Source organism: Phaenicophaeus curvirostris, chromosome 1 (genome assembly GCF_032191515.1).
Source record: "Phaenicophaeus curvirostris isolate KB17595 chromosome 1, BPBGC_Pcur_1.0, whole genome shotgun sequence".
NCBI lineage: Eukaryota > Metazoa > Chordata > Aves > Cuculiformes > Cuculidae > Phaenicophaeus > Phaenicophaeus curvirostris.
The window spans coordinates 61,064,832-61,084,339 of NC_091392.1; the positions used below are offsets into that span (position 1 = coordinate 61,064,832).

The following is a 19,508-nucleotide window of genomic DNA, read 5'->3' on the forward strand; positions in this document are numbered from 1 at the left end:
GCTGCTTAGAAATATTAATGCTGCCACTTTGCGAATGTTCCAGCCTTTCTCAAAACGGAGATGCATTATTGAAGGCCTAGCCTTTCCAAAAATTGGCTGTGCTAGATCCTGCAACATAACAATAAAGGTACAAATTTATGATTCCTTACAGTGAAATGTCTATAAAAGTTTTCCAAAATATTTTCTTTGGCATTATGAGATGTTTGGAGGCATCTATGTAGTTTCCATCCTCTACTACACAGGGCTGAGTGGAATTACTCTAAATCTCAGATCAAAGTACCGGGCAAATTCCAGTAAGGTTTTTATAGCAGCCGTACATTACTGACAACAACATTCTCATACTCCATAATCCAGGAGTTTTCACATAAGACTCCAAGTCCAAATGTTGTCCTTGTCCCATACAGCTTCACCAATGAAGAACAGGAAAGCTTGATTCCCCCTGATCCCAACACCTCGTGTCCCAGGCCTTAACAGAATATTGGATAACAATGAATGGGAAATGGTTCTGAGAACCACAGCCCACTCCCTCTGCTTGGCAAACCTAGTCCTCACAGAAGTCATTAGTCCCTGAGGAGTAATTTCACCTTTCTGGCTCCTGGGGGTCCTAAATAGGCTCCTGCATTTCATGATAATGATTAAATAACAAGAAGAGAAGTCTATAAATCCTAAGCTTTGAGAGCCTTTTGCTAATTTCTCTTTCTCTTGAATCACACACATAAGTGAGGATTTTTTGTTTTTCTAATACATTTTCTGTGCTCTTGATAAATAAATAGATCAAGCAGCCAATTCATGAATAAAGCAACAGATGCAGCGAGAAAAACATTTAGAGCTTTGTAGTGGCTAAATCCCACACTAGTGCAAAGGGGAAGGATGATGATCAAAGCAGCATGTCTAGTTTTCACCGTGCCTCTGCCTCCCTCGGGTAAAACATATCTTCCAATTCCTGATCTTGGATGCAAAGGAGGCTGCCTTGCCTCTGAATTGCATTTCACTCCCACAGGCAAATAGAAGAGTGCACACAATATGAGCAGTCACACACAGGCATGTTCGAAACTGGTGACCAAACAAGGATTTCTAGCACTGATGAGTCAGATAAGAACAAGGGAAGGATCTTGCGGTCTGCACATCCCCATCTTGGGATGTCAACAGGCCTCCTGGTTCTTACGAGACCATTACAGAGTCAGCGCTGCTTCAACACAAGCCTTTCAAGAGCCAGCTACAGGCCTTTGCCAGAGGGCCAAACATGACAGAGAGTTGTCTTTTGTGTACCACTTCCTTGCCAAGATGCTGGAAAAGAGGGTGTTTGCTTTATTTCACAGGAACCAAAGTGTTGCAGTGGTTTCTTTGGCCCTGACTGCAGTCCATGCCCGGGAGGTTTCTCCAAACCCTGCTCAGGAAATGGGCAGGTAAGCAGAGCACCTGACAGCATCCTGCACTCCCATGGTGGGGAAGGACAGGCTGTGTCCCAAAAGTCCCTGAAGCACTTCTGCACAACAGCAGGGACAGGAGTGGGACTCAACGATCCTTATGGGTCCCTTCCAACTCAGGATGTTCTGTGATTCTATGATAATATCAGGCTCCACAGAGCTGTACCTGCTGTCTGTGTGCAGTGATGCCTGTAAATGTCAGGTCCAGTTTTATGGAGGAGGGAGAATGAATTGTTCTTCTCTCAGATGTCCAAATTGCAGGTTTCTATGGTTTCAACACACAGGCAAGGTTTGGGTGAAGTGACTTGCACAGCACAGGGTGATGACCCAGCTCACTGTGCTCATTTTAACACTGAAAAGAAAGGTGTAATACATAAAAGTACAAGCAGTAGGAAAGATTTTGCTTTGAAACACATTTTTCATAAAAGCTGTGGTTCTTCCTGGTAATCTATCACAGTCATAAAATAGACAGTCATATAGTCTCTTCTCTGGGGGAAGGAAAAATATTTATTTCAATTTATACATAAATAGCACCTCTCTTGCATATCACAGTGCATGGATGGCCTGGATGGAAATGGGACCTGTGTTTGTGCTGAGGCTTTTCAAGGCTCACGCTGTCAGTTCTGCGCAGATCCTAATAAATATGGACCTCAATGCGACAAAGGTAAGTACAGTCATAATTTTTCAGCTCAAAAGTGTGGGATATTTCTTTTGGATCCTAGTAACAGTAAGGTAGGATTTAACTGCTAGCTAAACATTCTCTACAGTGGATGAGCAAGATGTCTCTGGGGTACTTTCACTTATTATTTCAAATGGATACACCATAAGCCCAGAGTCAGTGAAAATTTTCTCACTGACATAATTCGCCTTTACGCAGCAGCCATAGCTTGCTTTATTTAATTAATTGTTCTTTTCATTTCTATCTCCCTCACATAAGTAATTGAAAAGAAAATCTTTGCTACACCATTCCCATCTAGTATGGCCCACAAAGAACAGATTCTAAATGCAATGACAAACTTATGTAATCTAAGAACAACTAGATCTATAAACAGATTGTATTTAGGGCCGCTTAATGATCATCTTTATGAATAATTTCTGATCTACTGAATAGTTTGTAGTTCTAGCAATCATCTTCTATATACTGACAGATTCAACCCTGCTATGTCACTGTACTACATTTGAGAGTCTACAGATTACACAGCATCAAATATAGATCTATTCCCCTTGTACAAAATCATTTTCAGTCATCTTTGCTATGAAACAGCCGGTCATCCGTGAAGCACAGTTCACTCAAAGGTTCAGAGGCACACAGGAAAAAAACCTGAAAGACGAAATCCATAAGAAAGCGTAGTATTGCCTAAGCTCCAGTCCCATCAAATCGGTGCATGTTGGCTTAACTAGTCACTACCAGTACTTGCTGGGGTTGCAGAAGGCTTACCTACTACATCCTTTGGGCACATTGCTGTGCCTCCCAGAAGCACTGGGCAGCACAGTCACAGCAAAACACTGGTAGATCTGTGCTGCTTCTCCACGTACCATCCAGCACTGTGCAATTTGTAGGATGTGGAGTCAGTATTATAATATCACATATCACTGAAAGTACATCAAAAGTTGTGCAATGGAGTCACTTTAACATTAGTAGCCTCAGACAGAGTATTTTGGTTGTACTTCTCTGAAGTACTTTGAAATTCATTGATAGATTAGTATGCTATAAAGACACAACAGACTTTAAATAGTTATCCATAGAACACACCTGAAAAGACATGGATATGCTAAAGAAACAACAAGTCCCGCAACAAAGTAAGACTTTAAAAATACAAAAGTTTAGACTCTAGAAAAACAGGAGAACCCAATTCATAAGAAATGCTATGTATGTACGTCTTTTGTCACTATGGGATTGCACATTGTAATTTCTCTCTGGTAGACTGCCTCTGCATTCATGGGAAGTGTGATAACCGAATAGACAGCAATGGCATCTGTCTTCCTGGATCATGCAGGAGTGGATACACGGGGAAACTCTGTGATAAGCAGATTGTTCCCTGTGAGCCCTCCCTACAGCTCTGTCATGAACATGCAGACTGTCAGATTAATGATGGTGCTGTGAGGTAAGTCAGTAACTTGCATCTAAATAATATTAACTATGATGAAGCGCTTTCCTATTTGCTTAATCGAAACAGAGCCTTGTAACAGTACACAAGCCTCAGCCACTGAAATGCCACTATGGAGCAAATAAGCAGAAATATGCATCACATCAACCTTGAATTGCAAGATAGTACTTAAGTTCTCAATGCTTTATCCTGTACCTTATAATTAACACTGATAGGACAGATACATAAGGATCAGACCCTTGTCAGAAGGCTGCCTTCCCACTGACATCTACAAAGGCTCCTAAGAACCTCTCATTACTAACAGTCCCTTAGTGAACTAGGAGTTTGAGCCTTGCTGGAAAACAATGAAACTCTGAAGCAGTCTGGGGACAGATAGCTCACTCCAGTTTTGCACAGACACAGATTTGCACACCACAACACTGTAGACTTCAGCACAGGCTCTCCAGTCGTGACAGAACTGGTCACAAAACTTTGGTACTGCTACTGCTGCCTCACACTTGCCTCACTCACCTTCACATGCAGCAGGTTTGCTTCTTAACACAGTGAGTCACCACAGAAAGAAGTATGTGGGATGTTGCATTAACTTGAATCAAATATCCTCTAGTATGGTTTATTCTTGAGTGAAGGGTGTGAGGATAGAAGGAGGTTCCTTGTCTTTCATGCATTTCAGGGGAAAAGCTATTTTCTGTGTCACTGAAAGAAACAGTAACCTCAGCTCATAATTAATTTAGAGCTATTAGCTTACCTTTGCAATGATCCCATTAGTGCAGATTTTTTTCTAATTTCACTCCCCTTCTGATACACAAAGAATGGATCCCTGATTTTCTTTAATCAACTCTGTCACTATTTTGGGAAAAAGACATAATGTATGCACTTAAGCTATTTGCATCACGAATCCAAGGCTACCAATTTTAAGCAGCCTATAAATAGCAGGTTACAGTGGAAAACAATTGCTTCACTTTACAGCTGTCCTGCCACATTTAATGCCTCCCTGCTCCTCTTGTCTCTATAGCTGTGTTTGCAAACCTGGCTATGAGGGAGATGGCATGAGCTGCAGCAAAGTTGATCCTTGTGCTGCTTTAAACCCAGGCGGCTGTAATATCAATGTAAGTACGTGCTTTTCCCACAGAGACTGACACCATAGAAAAGTAAGTGGTAAGGAGGGTTTGGCCAGAAGCTTTTGCAGAAGGAGCCATCACAGTTTCCACTGCAGTTTCAAGCTTTTTCCCCCCAGGAGTGGCATTGCTATTGCTTAGACAAGCCTTACACCTAAAGCCAGGTACCGCGTAACTATCCTGAACAGATGCCTCTGCCACCCCTCCCAGGCTGAGTGCATTCAGATAAGCCCAGGAGAGCACACGTGCGTTTGCCAGGCAGGATGGACGGGTGATGGAAGGGACTGCTCAGCCATCAATAACTGCCTGCTGTCCTCTGCAGCAGGATGCCATGAAAATGCCACTTGCATATATGTTGGGCCAGGTCAGGTAAGTCCTCTCAACATTCATTGCCACCTTCAGCACTAGTCCTCACCCAGTTTGCTCTGCCAGTGCTTCTTACCCTGTTTCTTCCCCAAATTCTCCTCTCCCTCCCAGCCATGAGGTTATTTCCACACGGTGCACTCTACCCAAGTAGTCCTCTTCAGTTCTTATCCCAGTGTTCACTCCTTCCTATGTGGTGACATTCTGGCAGCAAATACCTTTTACTAAGTATGTTAGTAGATGTCAGGTGACATTAATCAGTGTCATTCCACTGAAGTCAGCGGAACTATGGAGAAACACTGACACACTAATCCCCCTCATCTAGAATACGCATACTATTTTAATCATTTTAATTAATTGCCGTGTTTTATTGAAACGATAGAATGACTGCAAGTGTAAGGATGGATTTCATGGTAATGGAATTGAGTGCACACCCGTAAACTCATGCCTGGAACAAAATGGAAAATGTCATCATCTGGTGAGTAATAAATCATTCTCTGAACAAAGTGTTCAGATACATATCACACCTTGCCTTCTGCGCACACCATAGAACTACCTTGCCATTTCAAGCCTGCAATTTCTGTTTGAGTCAGAACAAAACTTTCCAAGCAGTGCTACAAGCACCAAAAATGCTGTGTGAACTACATCAGTATGGTACACGTGCTGAGGACAGACTGCAAACACTGCTCCCAGTTCAAGGTGTATCTCAAGACTGAAGCAAATAAATGTTCCTTCTCTACCAGCAACTAAAATGTGGATGCTGTAGTCTGTTGAGACGTTCACCTGAGACAGGCATCTCTACACAGGCATCTATCAGCTTTATCAGTAGCTGCATGTGTTTAGCAGACCTGCAGGTTCTGCTGTGCTCTGCAGTGCCTGCAAGAGCCACACCAGACTCAGGAGAGGATGCAGGAACAGAATTAAAGGACACTGGGGAGCAAAGAATGGATCTGCTGTAGTTGGGTGGTGGGACACAACTTATTTAGGGAGGAAGTAAGAAAGGGCAGAGCAAGGATTCAGACTCCTAGACTCAGCGTATGGTGGGCAGGTGAGGGAGTTAGGACCCTCAGATGGTGGAATTTGTCCTATAGAAGAGAGAGAAAGTCCATGGAAGACGGTACAAAGACCCCTTGTTAAAGTTATATCTCTATATGAATGTGTATCAGGAGGAGGGTTTACAGACCATCCTTGCTCTTGAGTAGTTTCCTGAGTATTTGATAGTTTTTCTCTCTTTCTGTTTCAAAGGCAAACTGTTATTTTGAGTCTTCTCGTGGCTGGGAGTGTGTGTGCCCAAAAGGCTATGAAGGAGATGGTAGAATATGCTATGGAAATGCTGCAGATGTAAGTAAGATGGTCATCTTCTCTGAGCAGATGACCTGCTGCACAGTTTTCACACAGGATCTCAACCAGAAAGTTAGCAAAGCTAATATAAACAGTAAGATAAATATGATGCTCACAGTGCTATCTACAGACAGTGTTTCTGCTGGAGACTCTTCCCTGATGCAAAAATGATCTATTATGTTTTAAAACGTAGCTTGGAAAAAGTCCTAAGGGATCCAAGCATATTTCTTTAAGATAAATTAAAAACTGTCAGCCCCAGAGGCCTAAAGTGCAGAAGTGCTAAGCACTCGCCTCCCAGCTGGGAACAGTGAGCACCCAGCTCTTCTGAACTTCTGCCTTGAGGCGTCTCTCAGTGGAAATCATCAATTTATCATGTTAAAACAAATCTTGCTGCCCAGGTGGCAAATAAAACAAAAGGAAGTAAATTGGTGAATTAAATACACATTTAACAGCAGAGGAAAAATGAAAGTGTCAGCTTTCCCAGCCATTGGCAATAATCTTATATGGCTCTTAGCACTTTCTGCCATCCCTGCTCATCTCATCACCATCTATCTCTGTTCAAAGTATTGTGGCAGAATAAAGGTTCTTCACTTGCAAGATGATATGTAAGAAGCTGTACAAATGCCAAGCGAAACAATATGCCTTTTTAAAATTAATTTTGCATTGAAGATTGCATAGTTAGGGTTACATTCTCAGGAAATTAATGCTTAGCTTGATGTCAATATTTGTTACGTATCAAGGTCAAGTACACCTAATACTCCTAAGCAATAGGTAGCCTGGTTTTCAAAAGAGTTAGTAACTCACCATTCCCATTTCCAGAAAAACATGAATGTCCTCCTTTTTCACACATACTAAACACCTCCTTCTCCATGTCACATAAGCCAGGCCAGACACAACAGGTTACACCACAGTTTACTTTGGAACAGCTAATTACAACTTACACATTCATTGCTCTCTCTTTCTCTATTCTTAATCAGGAGTTATCTACTCTATCAGAAGCAGCTGCATTTAACCAATGGGTTAATGTAAGTACAGTTCAAGGCTGAATTTGGGGGTTTTTAGTATGTTCAAGTTGCATAAAAACATGAGCCTTTTAGACTTTAGAAATGGAGACCAATATTCTCAGCAATATTCTCATCACACAGCAGAGGCCCAAGGTCCGTAGAGACAGTAGAGTGCCTCTCTCACCAGTCACTGTGGGGCTGATTACCTGATTCCCTACTTTTGCCTGAAAATAAAATTCTGATCCCAAATTCAGACAAGTGAGGAAGTGCCAGAAACAAAGACCGTTTCACAAGACCATTCACTGAGGCAGGGGTCTACATAAACCATGACACACTCTGTACATAAATACACCATAGCCCAGATGACAAGCAGCAGGGTATAAGCAGAGCCTGAACGTGCCCCCAGGTGGCTTCTCCTAGCTTCTCTCATGCAATAAAACTACAAGTGGAGGGGGAAGGCAATGACTTGCATTGAACCCCATGCCAGGAAAACACAGCTGTATGGCTGGTCAGTGTGCTGCTGTCACAGCAAGCAAGAAGGAAAAACACTCGGTCTGCGTAGGCTTGACTGAGATGAATGAAAAGAAAGAACAGATTAGCTTGTTTAACTTCAAATTAAGGAAGAAACACTAATTTAGATGAAGGGGGGGAGAAAGAGTTTTAGATAGATATATTATAACTATCTACTTTTTATTTTCAAGTGCTACCACACCACAGTAACAAACAACAGTGGGGTAGGACTATAATGTTACTGCTGCCCTAGTGGTTTGCACTGTGGATAAAGATCAAAACCATTTTTTCCCCACAAATTGCTTAAAATCTTAATGTAAGAACATATAGCAAATCTGCGGGAAACAGAAAGAAGCAGGGGTACGTTAATGAATAGCATCCGAAGCAGAAGTCCCACATTAACTGCTTTTATGAGGTTTTTTTTTCTTTAGATGGCTTGGAGATCCTTATAGCTCTTGATTGCAAGAGGAACCTCAGGAAGCCCCTTAAAAGCAAGAGCACTTTGGCTAACTTAAATCAGTTCTCTGCTTGGCCCCAGGCTAAGGCTGCAGCACTGCGTGATGTAAAGAGAAAATGAAGTTAAAGAGATGAGAAGTACAGGAAAGGCTGTTCACCTGCTAAAGTGCTCTTTAGATCATAAAGCGATGTGGGGGTTGGAAATCAGGGAGCAGATTCTGTATAATCTATTGAAACAGGGATATGGAAACCTCTGCTGCGTTTCTGTGAAATGGTATCCCTTAAATTAAATAATGCTAGGTACAAATATAAGCATAATAGGAATGCATATCCATCTGTCGAGTTTTTAAATTCATACTTGAGCAGGAACATGATGTTTACCACTCTTCATACTCAAACATTTTTCTTACTGGCCAGGAAGGATGAGAAAGGGAAGTCTGTTGCTATTTCTATATTCAAATATTTGGAAGGTGGCAGTGATGATGTCTAGGAAGAAAGATGATCTTAACAGAGACAAAATTCCCGACTATTTAGGGGAGCCAATTTCCTTCTTGAATTAAAACCCAGTATGGATTATGGAAGAGTATCCAAAACAAGCCAGCTTCCAGGCAGCATACCAGCTGCAAAAACATAGAACCTAAGGTCATACTGTTCCCTGAAGTTTTGCAGTGTCAAAAAAGGCAAGTTGTGGAGCCCGTGTGTGGAGTACCACGTCTTCAGCAAGATCACATTCAAATCTTTAGTTCTCCTTTTTCTACACCCAAAAAAAAAAAAAAATCAATGTAACTGGAAAAATCCTCTCCAGTAGAGTCTTTCTCCATCCATAAAGCACATACAAACATATGGAAAACTAATCAGTCCATGCACACTACAGAGCCCACATCCCCAACCTAAAATCAGAGCTGTCAGCAGCAAGCCCCACTGCAGTGCTAGTGGGCACAGATATCCCTTGGACTTCTTGAAAAATCCCAACAATCTTAAATAGTCCTATTCCAAAAGGGAACACTGTGTCACGTGGGTTTCTTATTTCATGGTTCGTAACCCTTCTATCTATTAAATTGCATGGAGTGGTCTCTAAGAGCAGGTTACTTGAAGACATCAGTAACCAGTAGTATTTATTGCCATGATTTTTTTTAACATTCGAGTGCATTAAATAGAATCCATGAGAAAAACTTTTGTGGGAGACAACTTGTGTGTTTTGTAATAAAAAACAGTTCTGACCTAAACATTGCTTCTGCTCCTTAAATGCTGGCAATCTATTCTGTAAAAAAATAGGCACTCATTTACCATTCTTGTACAGCTCTAAGTACTTTCGTTCAAGTCATTGCTCAGTATAATAGTTTTTCCTCTCCAGGCAGGTCACAAAGTACGTCACATAGTCCACCTTGCTAAAAAGTCACCGGCTGCTCTTTATGGGTTGTCCTCAGGATGAATTATTTTACACTCTTTACTTTCTTACAGGAGGCTGAGATAAACTCGGTGTTGTCCACCACCTCAAACCTAACTGTCCTCGTGCCTTCTCTTCAAGCAATTGAAAACATGGATGAAGATGAGAAAGCCTTTTGGATGTCAAAGAGTAACATCCCAATTCTACTGAAGTAAGTTAAAGGTTTGGGGGTTGGGTTTATTTTTTTAATAAATTGTTTTCCATTCCAAACAAGATTTTCGTTTGAAGTCTCTAAAGCAAGGCAGCTCTTAGATTTTTAAGGGAGGTACATAGGATTCTCCTTCTAGTTACAGCGCTATAAATCTGTGTAGCAACTTCACTGAAAACAAAGATGTTATTTGTATTGTATCAGAAACGTTTCAAGACCAAGCTAAGATAAGAACCTAGCTGAACTAGGTATTGTACAAATAATCCCTGCTTTAATCCATAGTTTTACACATACTAAGTATGTTTTTCTGGAATAAATGAGAAAATACAAAAACCTTCACATCCAGTTAATTTCCTTTAGGTATCATGTATTGACAGGAGCTTACAGCTTCGCTGATTTCCAGAATTTATCATCCTCTGACATGCTGCCAACATCTCTGCAGAGCAACTTCCTACACTTGTCTAAAGAAAATGGGGTGAGATGACCTGCAACCCACTGTGGTATCATACACCAGACCCTGACCATCACTGCTACCAACTATCTTGTATTACAAAACCACACAGTCATTATATACCTGTACTTAAAAAGAGATCATGTCATAAAATTTAAGGAATGGATCAATTATATTGGGCCCTCTGGGAGAAACATCAACTTGATTTTCTCCACCACTCTATCTAGCTGAAATTTATACACAATACTATTTGTTACTAATATCCCAGTAGCTGCTGCAAACACTGGACAGCCTCATAGCCAAGCAGAAGTGCAGTCTCTGCCTGTAACAGCCCGTGCGAACTAATTTAAGACAAAAAGCATCAAGGAAACCTACTAACTTATTTTAGGGAACTGGGAATGTGCAAGGAAGCAGTGATACCATGCACATGCCCATATGCAAAACTCGATAGTCCCAAACCATAAAAAAGTACCTTTTAATGGCAAATAACTGACAGTCCTCCCCCCCTCATCATTTTTATTTAGTACTCCATGGTATGAGGAGGATTTTTCTGGACATACAGATGGCACATTTAAGCACTTCATCCCATTAAGGGAGGGAAAGGTTCCTTTGGCCTCCCTTCCCCAAGCCAAATACCATGAACGGGGTCCTTCAAAGCTGCACGGGCATGGGAGTGTGTTAACCAACACAGAAGCTCATCCTGCCATAGGGTGGAGGTGAGCACACATACTCCAAGTAATCACCCAGCACAAGTGCCTCCGTGGCTTTGCCAGTCTGCACATGGGGCGCAGATATCCTAGCAGCGTCCCAGAGTCACCTCTCCTGTTCCCTAAGGGCAGGTGCACACTGGCATGAGTGAAGCTGTGGGGGAGCCCCAGGCAAGCATTTGATAAAGCATGGAAATCCACAGCACAGGCCACCAGGAAAACGCTGTTACTGCAATTCAAAGGCAAACACTTTATCTTTTCCTTCTTTCAGAACCTCACCCTCGAGGGTGCTCACATCGTGGCTGGTGACATCGCATCCACGAATGGGATCATACATGTTATTGATAAGGTATGTGGCCTTATAGGGAGGTTTTGTCCCTCTGCACCATAACTAGTGGAAAATAGTTAACACCTCTTGGAAAAATGTGTTTGTGCAGGGTAACATACTCTCCTGCACCCGATCCTTGCAGATGCAACCACAGCATGTGCACATGTGTTGATGTGGGATATCTGCTCCCTTTTCAGGTTTTGACTCCCCTCCGCAGCACCACCATGCCAAGGCTGCTGGCCCGCCTGGAGCAAATGCCCGATTACTCCATTTTCAGGGGCTACGTTATTGTAAGCTCTCACACCATTTCAAGAATAGAAGTGGTTCTCTTTGTATGAATTTGAACTGGTATCAAGTTATTAGTGGTCACTCTGATTCGTTTTTCTGCGTTCCACAACAGCAATACAGCCTGGCAAATGAAATAGAAGCTGCAAACACATACACGGTCTTTGCCCCAAATAATGATGCCATAGAAAGTTACCTAAAGGATAAAAAGTCTGTTACTCTGGTACGTATTACTGACAAGACATGTCATAACTGTGCCTCATCAAGTGGATGGAATGAGAAGCCATAGAAATGGGAAGAGTGTATTTGTTTTCTAGAAAGCCAGAGTTTGATTTTGCTTTTAACACTAGAGGAGTTGAGTTGGGATGGATCCACCTATATTTTCCTGGCACACTTGAAGATCCTAGCTATTTGTTCTGGGTGTTCTCCTTCTTTCCATTAAACCCATGCTAATAATATCCAAGGCATTTCATCAGTAGACTTCCCCACCACCACCACCCCTCCAAAGATCAGTACAGGAATCACCAAGAATAACACTGAAACGTGTTTCCTAGGTGAACAAGTCCAGTCCCTTGTCATCATTAAAAATGCCACAAAACAGTCCAACTGTTTCTTTAGACTATCCAGATGTTTGGCCCCATCACTCCTGCAGGAATGCTATCCCCTAGCTGCTTTCCATTTCTAATCCCAGTTTATAAATTCTGTTGCCCAGTCCCAGGGCTCAGAAAAATTTCCTCAGACCAACCCCGTTGTTGCTGCTTTCTCCCAGGAGCCCCATGCCCAACCTGGCCACCATATCCTCCCACCGGTGGAGACGCGTCCATCTCACCTCCCCTGCTGACCTTAGTTTGTGTGCCCAGAGCCAGTTTATATAATTTTGACAGCACATCCTGGCCGTTTTATAGACCCTTATTCTTATGCCAGGAAAACGCTTTAGCTGAAACAACTTCTCTCTCTGGCATTTGTGCGCTGACATATTTACAAGACTAAGCATCCTTCTCAATCTGTTGGTAGTCTCCCCCCAAGATAAGCTATCCATTTCCTGCACCATTCCAGCACCTTTCTTCACATTTGCTCCAGATTGAAACAGCTTTACCTGACAAGAATATCAAGAGAGACACCTTGCAAAGGAAGCTTTGCCCATGACACACTCAATGACATTTATACTTCTCTGCCTCTTCCATAAATATTTACCCAGCCTCACTCTGTCCCTACATTCATGGTCTCCATTTACAGCCAAGAAGCTGAGGAACAGAGTTCAAATTACTTTTCCCAAAACATATACCACCAATAAGCAGACTCACAGCAAAAATCCTGTTTGCTGCCTCCCTGGAAGAATTCACTTATCAGTCCAGCCAGTTCAATAATCTGCAGGATCCCTATGATCAATAAAGGTTTCATTATGACAGGAATGTAGACTCTACAGTAAGAAATATGAAATAACGCGCCAGGTGGAGAAGCTTCTTCTTAAATTCAGAATTAAATCTATGTTTGGTTTATAACCTGCGGGGGAAAAAAGTATCTCAAAGAACTTTCCATGCTTCTTACATAAGTCTGAATTTTATCGTGTGTTTGCAGGATAAAGACCATATCCGCTATCACATTGTGCTGGATGAGAAGCTCCTGAAGAATGACCTGCATAATGGCATGCACAGGGACACCATGCTGGGATTCTCCTACCAAGTTGGATTCTTCCTCCACAACAACCAGGTACTCCTGTCTGCACATGCTTAGAGAAACGCGTTTTTGCTTCTTATTAATCCAGCTTCAACTTTAAACTAACAAATGGTCAAAAAGATCTGTGCACCCACATTAGCTTCTGGGACTTAACAGCACAAAAGTTGTCACAGAAATGCAGTGTCAATCCCAGACCTGCTGAATTCAAAGTCACCCGTGAAGGGATCTTTGACAGTGTTGACGGGAGCATCACGGAATCAAACGCAGAGATCAATATTATCAGCGAATGTTCATTTTATTACTGCCTGCACGAAGCTTTTATAGAAAAGGCAATAGTACACGCAACCGGTATGTAAATCTTTTCTTTAGCATTGGTTAATATCATGTGTACACGCGAATACACTGATTGTTTGATTGGTTATTATCCTCAACAAGAATAATTGCTAGCTGAACAGCTTTGCACGTACACCACTTACACACAGGCCCAAAGTTCCTCTTCGCAACATCAGGGAGTTGTTCGTTCTTGTACTCCCTTATTTCTCACAGGTACCGCTCTTCAGTTGTCCTTGGTTTGTTACTCTTTAGTCTATCGACTTGTAGGCCGGATTGTTCACATGCCTGTTCTCCATGAGAAAGTCCTTCAATATTCCAACATGACAGAATTTGATTTAGTTATGATGTTCGAATCTAGCATTGCATTTTAGAAGATATTGTGGTTGACATGCGACTCTACCAGATACAAGTCTGCGTCACAAAGCAGTCATTAACCTGACTTCCATGAGCTTTTAGAAATCTGCCTTCAACTACAGGACATTAATTCTATTTTCTGTGAATTTACTCCACTTTCAATCCTAAGAGCACAAATTACTTGGCAACAAATGTGATTTCTTCCAACACCACTCACAGGAAAATCGGGTACAGCAAGATTAAGCTACACACCTAATTCTGTGGCACAGATTGGTTCTCCTTCTCCATCCCAGCACTCCCTTTGGGCATAGGCAACGGAGGACAGAAAGCTTTTCACCAAAGTAGTTGCACTCCTGCCCTTTGCTCTACCCACAGCAGAGCCTTGGAAGAAATGACTGCTTATAAATCTGCTGCTGGTGAGGGGTAGGAGATGGGAGTGTGGAGTAGCAGTGAGATGATAAAAGTCATCTTGAATAACCAGCTACTGGGAGGTCTTCCCTAAAGCCCATCATCTCCCACAGACAGCAAACCCAGGTCTTAGCTTGCTTTAGGCTTCTCCTTCCAAACCTCTACAAGACACAGTGGAAAAATCTGCTCTGCCAAACCCTATTGCTTAGAAACTTCAATGCTCTTAAATGCAGCAACTGGGATATGAACAAGCGCTTGAAGCTAGCTACATTCTTTGGTTTTCCTGAAGTGAAGTCCGTACATTGCTCCTCCTTTCACCTGTTATGGCTCTGATTGCCATATAGCTACGAAATAACTCTGTTCCTTTTTAACTGATTGCATTTCTTTTGCAGGTGTTCATAAACGATGCACCTATAAGCTATGCAAACGTTGCAACAGACAAAGGAATTATTCATGGATTGGGAAAAGTTCTGGAAATCAAGAAGAACAGATGTGATATTAATGACACTGTAACCACCGTAAGTGGGTTTTTTCATATAGATGTTTAAAGGCCCATCAAAGACATCTATAGCCAAACACAGCTAAAATCTACAGGATACTTGACACTATTTCCTAATAAGGATTGCATGCATTTTGCACAAAGGGTATTCCTACCAGTTTTAGCGTGTATTAAGTCTGCTTTGACGCTGTGACCAGTGTACTGATGGCCTGGGTAGAATACAGTTAGAATAATACTGGAATAAGCAATTTCTGAGCTTTAATTTTCAGGAAATAATATCAATGCACTATTCTAATACATCTTCTTAGTCAGACCACTTGTTTATAAAGCAAAAAACTATTTTTAGTAAGGGAAAATTTTTCTTTCGACTCCAGGTATAGATTACCGCTGCTCATACACACTAACTCCTCATGTCCTCTGAGCAAAGCATTCTCTCCATTTTGTTCCTCTCACATATGAAATACAAGTAGGTTTACATTCTTTTAAAGAATATGATGCTGCTTCCTCAAACTGACAGCAGAATGTTCCCTTCGTGTTTTCTTTTGCATGAGTCAAACAGGACAGCAAACAGGCAGCTTACATTCCTTTATATGGAGCATGCAATGAACTAGTCAAGGAAGAAAAAGTGAGGCTTGTGCTGCAGTTAAAGCATATTTACAGGCTTGAACTTTTGTTGAGTGCAGTCCCATATTTCAGTATATTTGACTCAAGGCTTTTCCCCAGCTTTTCCTCATCAGGCCCTTTGCATGTAGTCCTTTGTTTTCCCATAGCAAACTATTTTCCCTGCTATGTTCAAATGCAGCATCATACTTTAACATTCATTTAAGCCTTGCTAAAAGTAAGGATGTAGTTAGCTGAACAAGAATAATATTAAGCATTGTGTGTTAGGTACAACATATCTAAGCATTTTGTAGAAACCAAACTTAAATGTTCAAGTGATTCACATGCACACAGGGCATAGGACATACACGCAGTATGAGTTTTCCATTTCCAAGCCAATGCCCCAAAGGCAACCTGTGTCCAAGTTCAAGATTTGCCTCTTATTGTGCTTTCAATGGAGAGGACTTTAGGAAGCACTGCTTTAGAAGAGCGAAGAGAAATATCCAAAACATCTTTCCTTCTCCTTCCCATTGGGAAAAGGCTTCCCATGGGGTGCCCCTACAGACCCACAGGTAGGGATGTTCTTCCTTGCTGGGCAGTCCAGCTACCCTTACCACCTATAGTAAAGGAGTTATTCCAATTATGCACAAAGAGGTTTAGGTTTAGAAATATAGCTGGAAATTATGCATTTTCTATTAAAAACCCTATCTGCAGGTCTTTCCAGTCTGTTAACTACCTCCCGTTTGTATTGCTTAAGGAAATGTGCAGAATTTGTTCGCAGTCATCAAGATGTCCCCCAGGAACAAAAGAGATAGTAAGTAATTTATCATTAATATTACTTTTTTTTAAATCAAAACTGAACATAGATGCATTCAATCCTGTTTTTAATGCCCCTCTTTCAACAAAAGTTATCATAGTTACTTCAGCCTGCTACATACACTACTTACAGTCAATAGACTCAATCCACCCTGCATGAGTGAGGGAGAAAGCAGAGTCAAGACCAGCTTAAACATAGTTTTATCCTGAAAGACCAGTTTCTAGTATGTATTGGGACAACTGAAGCCTCCTCTAACTGCAAATGTTACCTCCACCACACAAAACTGAGGGAGTGGAGCATGGCCTGGAATACGCTTGCTACAGGAGGAACTGTAGAAGCAGCTGTAGCCCTTCAAAGCAGGGATGTACAGAAGGGTGAACTCAATGTGGACCCAGCAATATGCTCTCATTTCTGGTCACAAGGAGACTTGGAGACTAGAGAGACTTTGGATGCCCAAGTCCAACACTTGAGACCTGCAGATATTTAGCAGATCCCTGTCAACCATGATAAGACCTAGCACTTCTTGGCATCTAAATTTCTCTAGGAAAGCTCCACTGTTGGGATTATAGAAGCACATTTTCCTTTATACCAGTTTATTTTTTCAATTAATCATGTCAGTAACAGGATTCCAAAGCAGAGGAAGTCCCATCCCCCTCTTTTAAACAGCTGGCTGGCAAAGCCCAGCCGAAGTTCTTGTGCTTAAAATTCAAAAAACGTTAACATATCCTTGACAATGAGCAGTGGGGGTGCTTACATCAATCCTCTGACAAGTGTAGAACAAAAACAACAAGTTTTCAGCAAGCAATCTTTCCCAACTACATCCAGACCTGGAAGATAATGTTTCAGCAGCTGTTTTTGCAGAACTTTGTCTCTCTGTTTTCCAGGAGGAATTAGGAAGAACAAGAAATGTGTCAGGAAAAAAAGAAATACACGTTTGCAAACTTCAGAAAAAAAATTTTGTTCAGTTCTGAGCAAAGGCAGTATTATTACACATCTTTAAAATACCACAAGACGCTAAGTAAAATTGATCACATGCTGACTAGCAAAAATCACTTAGTTAATGCTTTTTATTTCTAGATGTATTTCCTTCACTTTCATTGTGAATATGCAAGTCAATGCACAGCGTGAATAAACTTACTGTCCCATTTTAAAAAACATTTTAAACTAGTTGATCAATACTACAAGGAATTGCAGCCATTTCTCCAATTTTTCTTCAGGCAGGGGAGAGGAAACACTGCATTCTCACAGGAAACAACATGAGAATGTACACCATCCAGATCGGGTGCCGGTTAACGTGTGCTAAAACAATTATTGTGAGTACCTAATTTCTGTTGCATTAAAAGCCAGGAACCTGCATGCCTGAACTTCACCCCACTCGTAGTGCCCAATGAACACTCACAGCCCCTGACACTATATTTATAGGCCTTTTATTCTGGGTACAGCAGAGATTGGAAGGTTAAAAGCTGCTGATGGTTGCAGCATAGGAAGGGCTGAGAGACTGATAGAGTGCAGAAGGAGCACAGGTTTGGGAAAGGTAACATCACGCTGTCTCTAGCAATGCCATCCACCTTTCCCTCGGGTGGTGGTGGGCACCTGAGTCCCACCAAGGACTTGGGTTTGCAACTTGAGCCCTGGTACAGTAAGGATCATGGCCAGAGACCAGCAGAGCTGAAGTGCTGCTAAAAATCCAGATCTATAATTCACCTCCACCCAGCAACTGTCCCAAGAGACTATAACCAGCAGCCACATGCTTGCTGCCATACTTGCTATCCTGGATCATGACCCTCAGCATGGCATTTCTTGGTTTCCAGGCCAGAGATTGCTGTGCGGGTTTCTTTGGTCAGCAGTGCCAGCCCTGCCCAGGAAAAGCAGGGAACGCCTGCTTTGGAAATGGCTTCTGTGTGGATGGCATCAACGGCACAGGCGTCTGCAAGTGCGAAGACAGGTTTGTCGGTACAGCCTGTGAAAACTGCATTGAAGGCAAATACGGTCGCAACTGTGATCAAGGTACTGAGCATCCCCAACCACACTGGCACTTTCACCAGTCTCGTCAGACATGAAACCCTTCCCCTTAGATCTTCTAACAGTGTCCGTTCTAGATCCTGGAAAGGTGCATCACTTTCAGGGTAACAGGCCAATCTTAGAAATGTCATTAACCCATTTTCTTTCCCTTTTATGTTATATTCTCTCTAATCCCTTATTTGGAGTACAGTGCCTCTTACTCTGGCACATTGCAGGCTTAGAACAGCATCCAGCAAGAATAATCCTCTCTAGCTCTGCTTTTTCACCAATGCTTTCCTACTAAAATACAGTTTCAGCCTCCGAATTTGGGAATAGATAAGCATATTTTGAATTCAGAATTATTCTAGCCAATAGGCACAAGCTAGAGTATTTCTTGAAATAGGCTAAAGGAGAAGGTGCCATCATCAGAAGACATCTGGATGATCCCTCCTGCCCTTCCTTCCCCTTGCTGCACAAACTGCTAGCTGGCCCAAGGACAGTGATTTCCTCCCATCTCTCCCACAGCATGCACTTGTGTCCATGGGAAATGTAGCAGCGGGATCGATGGGGATGGCTCCTGTGAATGTGATGTTGGCTGGAAAGGGGTGAGGTGCGAGACTGGTGAGTGTCCTCTCCTTTTTTTTTTTTTTTTCTGGGACAAGAAGTGACCATTTCAGGAAATGCCAGAAATACAGAAATACAGCCATGATCAGACCCCAGTACACTACCAGATATCCAGCAGCTTCCTACATACAGTGAAATATGGGTGACACTCCTGGGCTACGGCAACTACCTCCCTTATTAATAGAGAGCCAGCTGAGAGTTCATGAGATTTAAATGCCTCACCTAGCTAATTCTCTGTAGTTAAGGTCACCCAGAATCTGTCCCAAAAGAATATCCCATTTGTCAAAGGTATATATTTCGCAAAGGAGTTACAAAACACATTCTGATCCTCAGATCAAAAGCCTCTCAAGTGCTTCAGTAAGTTGATTTAGCTACAAAACACTAGATATTAAATTATATTCTTGCTAAAACAACAAAAATTAATTAACAAATCGTTTTGTGTTGGTTCAACACAACTTGTAAAGCCAATAAAATTATATTTTGGTTAGACATAATTAAAACATAT

General features: G+C 41.9%; 1 protein-coding gene across 1 annotated transcript in view; it reads left to right on the plus strand.

Annotated features, from left to right (window-relative positions):
- STAB2 (stabilin 2) overlaps positions 1–19,508 on the plus strand; it is an 84,786-nt gene that overhangs the window by 34,121 nt on the left and 31,157 nt on the right. The window contains 20 exon segments of the mRNA XM_069859875.1: positions 44–127; positions 1,320–1,406; positions 1,980–2,091; positions 3,352–3,532; positions 4,548–4,641; positions 4,861–5,019; positions 5,396–5,491; positions 6,259–6,354; positions 7,332–7,379; positions 9,786–9,922; positions 10,280–10,394; positions 11,349–11,426; positions 11,603–11,695; positions 11,806–11,913; positions 13,269–13,400; positions 14,855–14,980; positions 16,319–16,375; positions 17,596–17,691; positions 18,190–18,385; positions 18,905–19,000. Coding sequence (XP_069715976.1) covers positions 44–127; positions 1,320–1,406; positions 1,980–2,091; positions 3,352–3,532; positions 4,548–4,641; positions 4,861–5,019; positions 5,396–5,491; positions 6,259–6,354; positions 7,332–7,379; positions 9,786–9,922; positions 10,280–10,394; positions 11,349–11,426; positions 11,603–11,695; positions 11,806–11,913; positions 13,269–13,400; positions 14,855–14,980; positions 16,319–16,375; positions 17,596–17,691; positions 18,190–18,385; positions 18,905–19,000 — 2,191 coding nt within the window.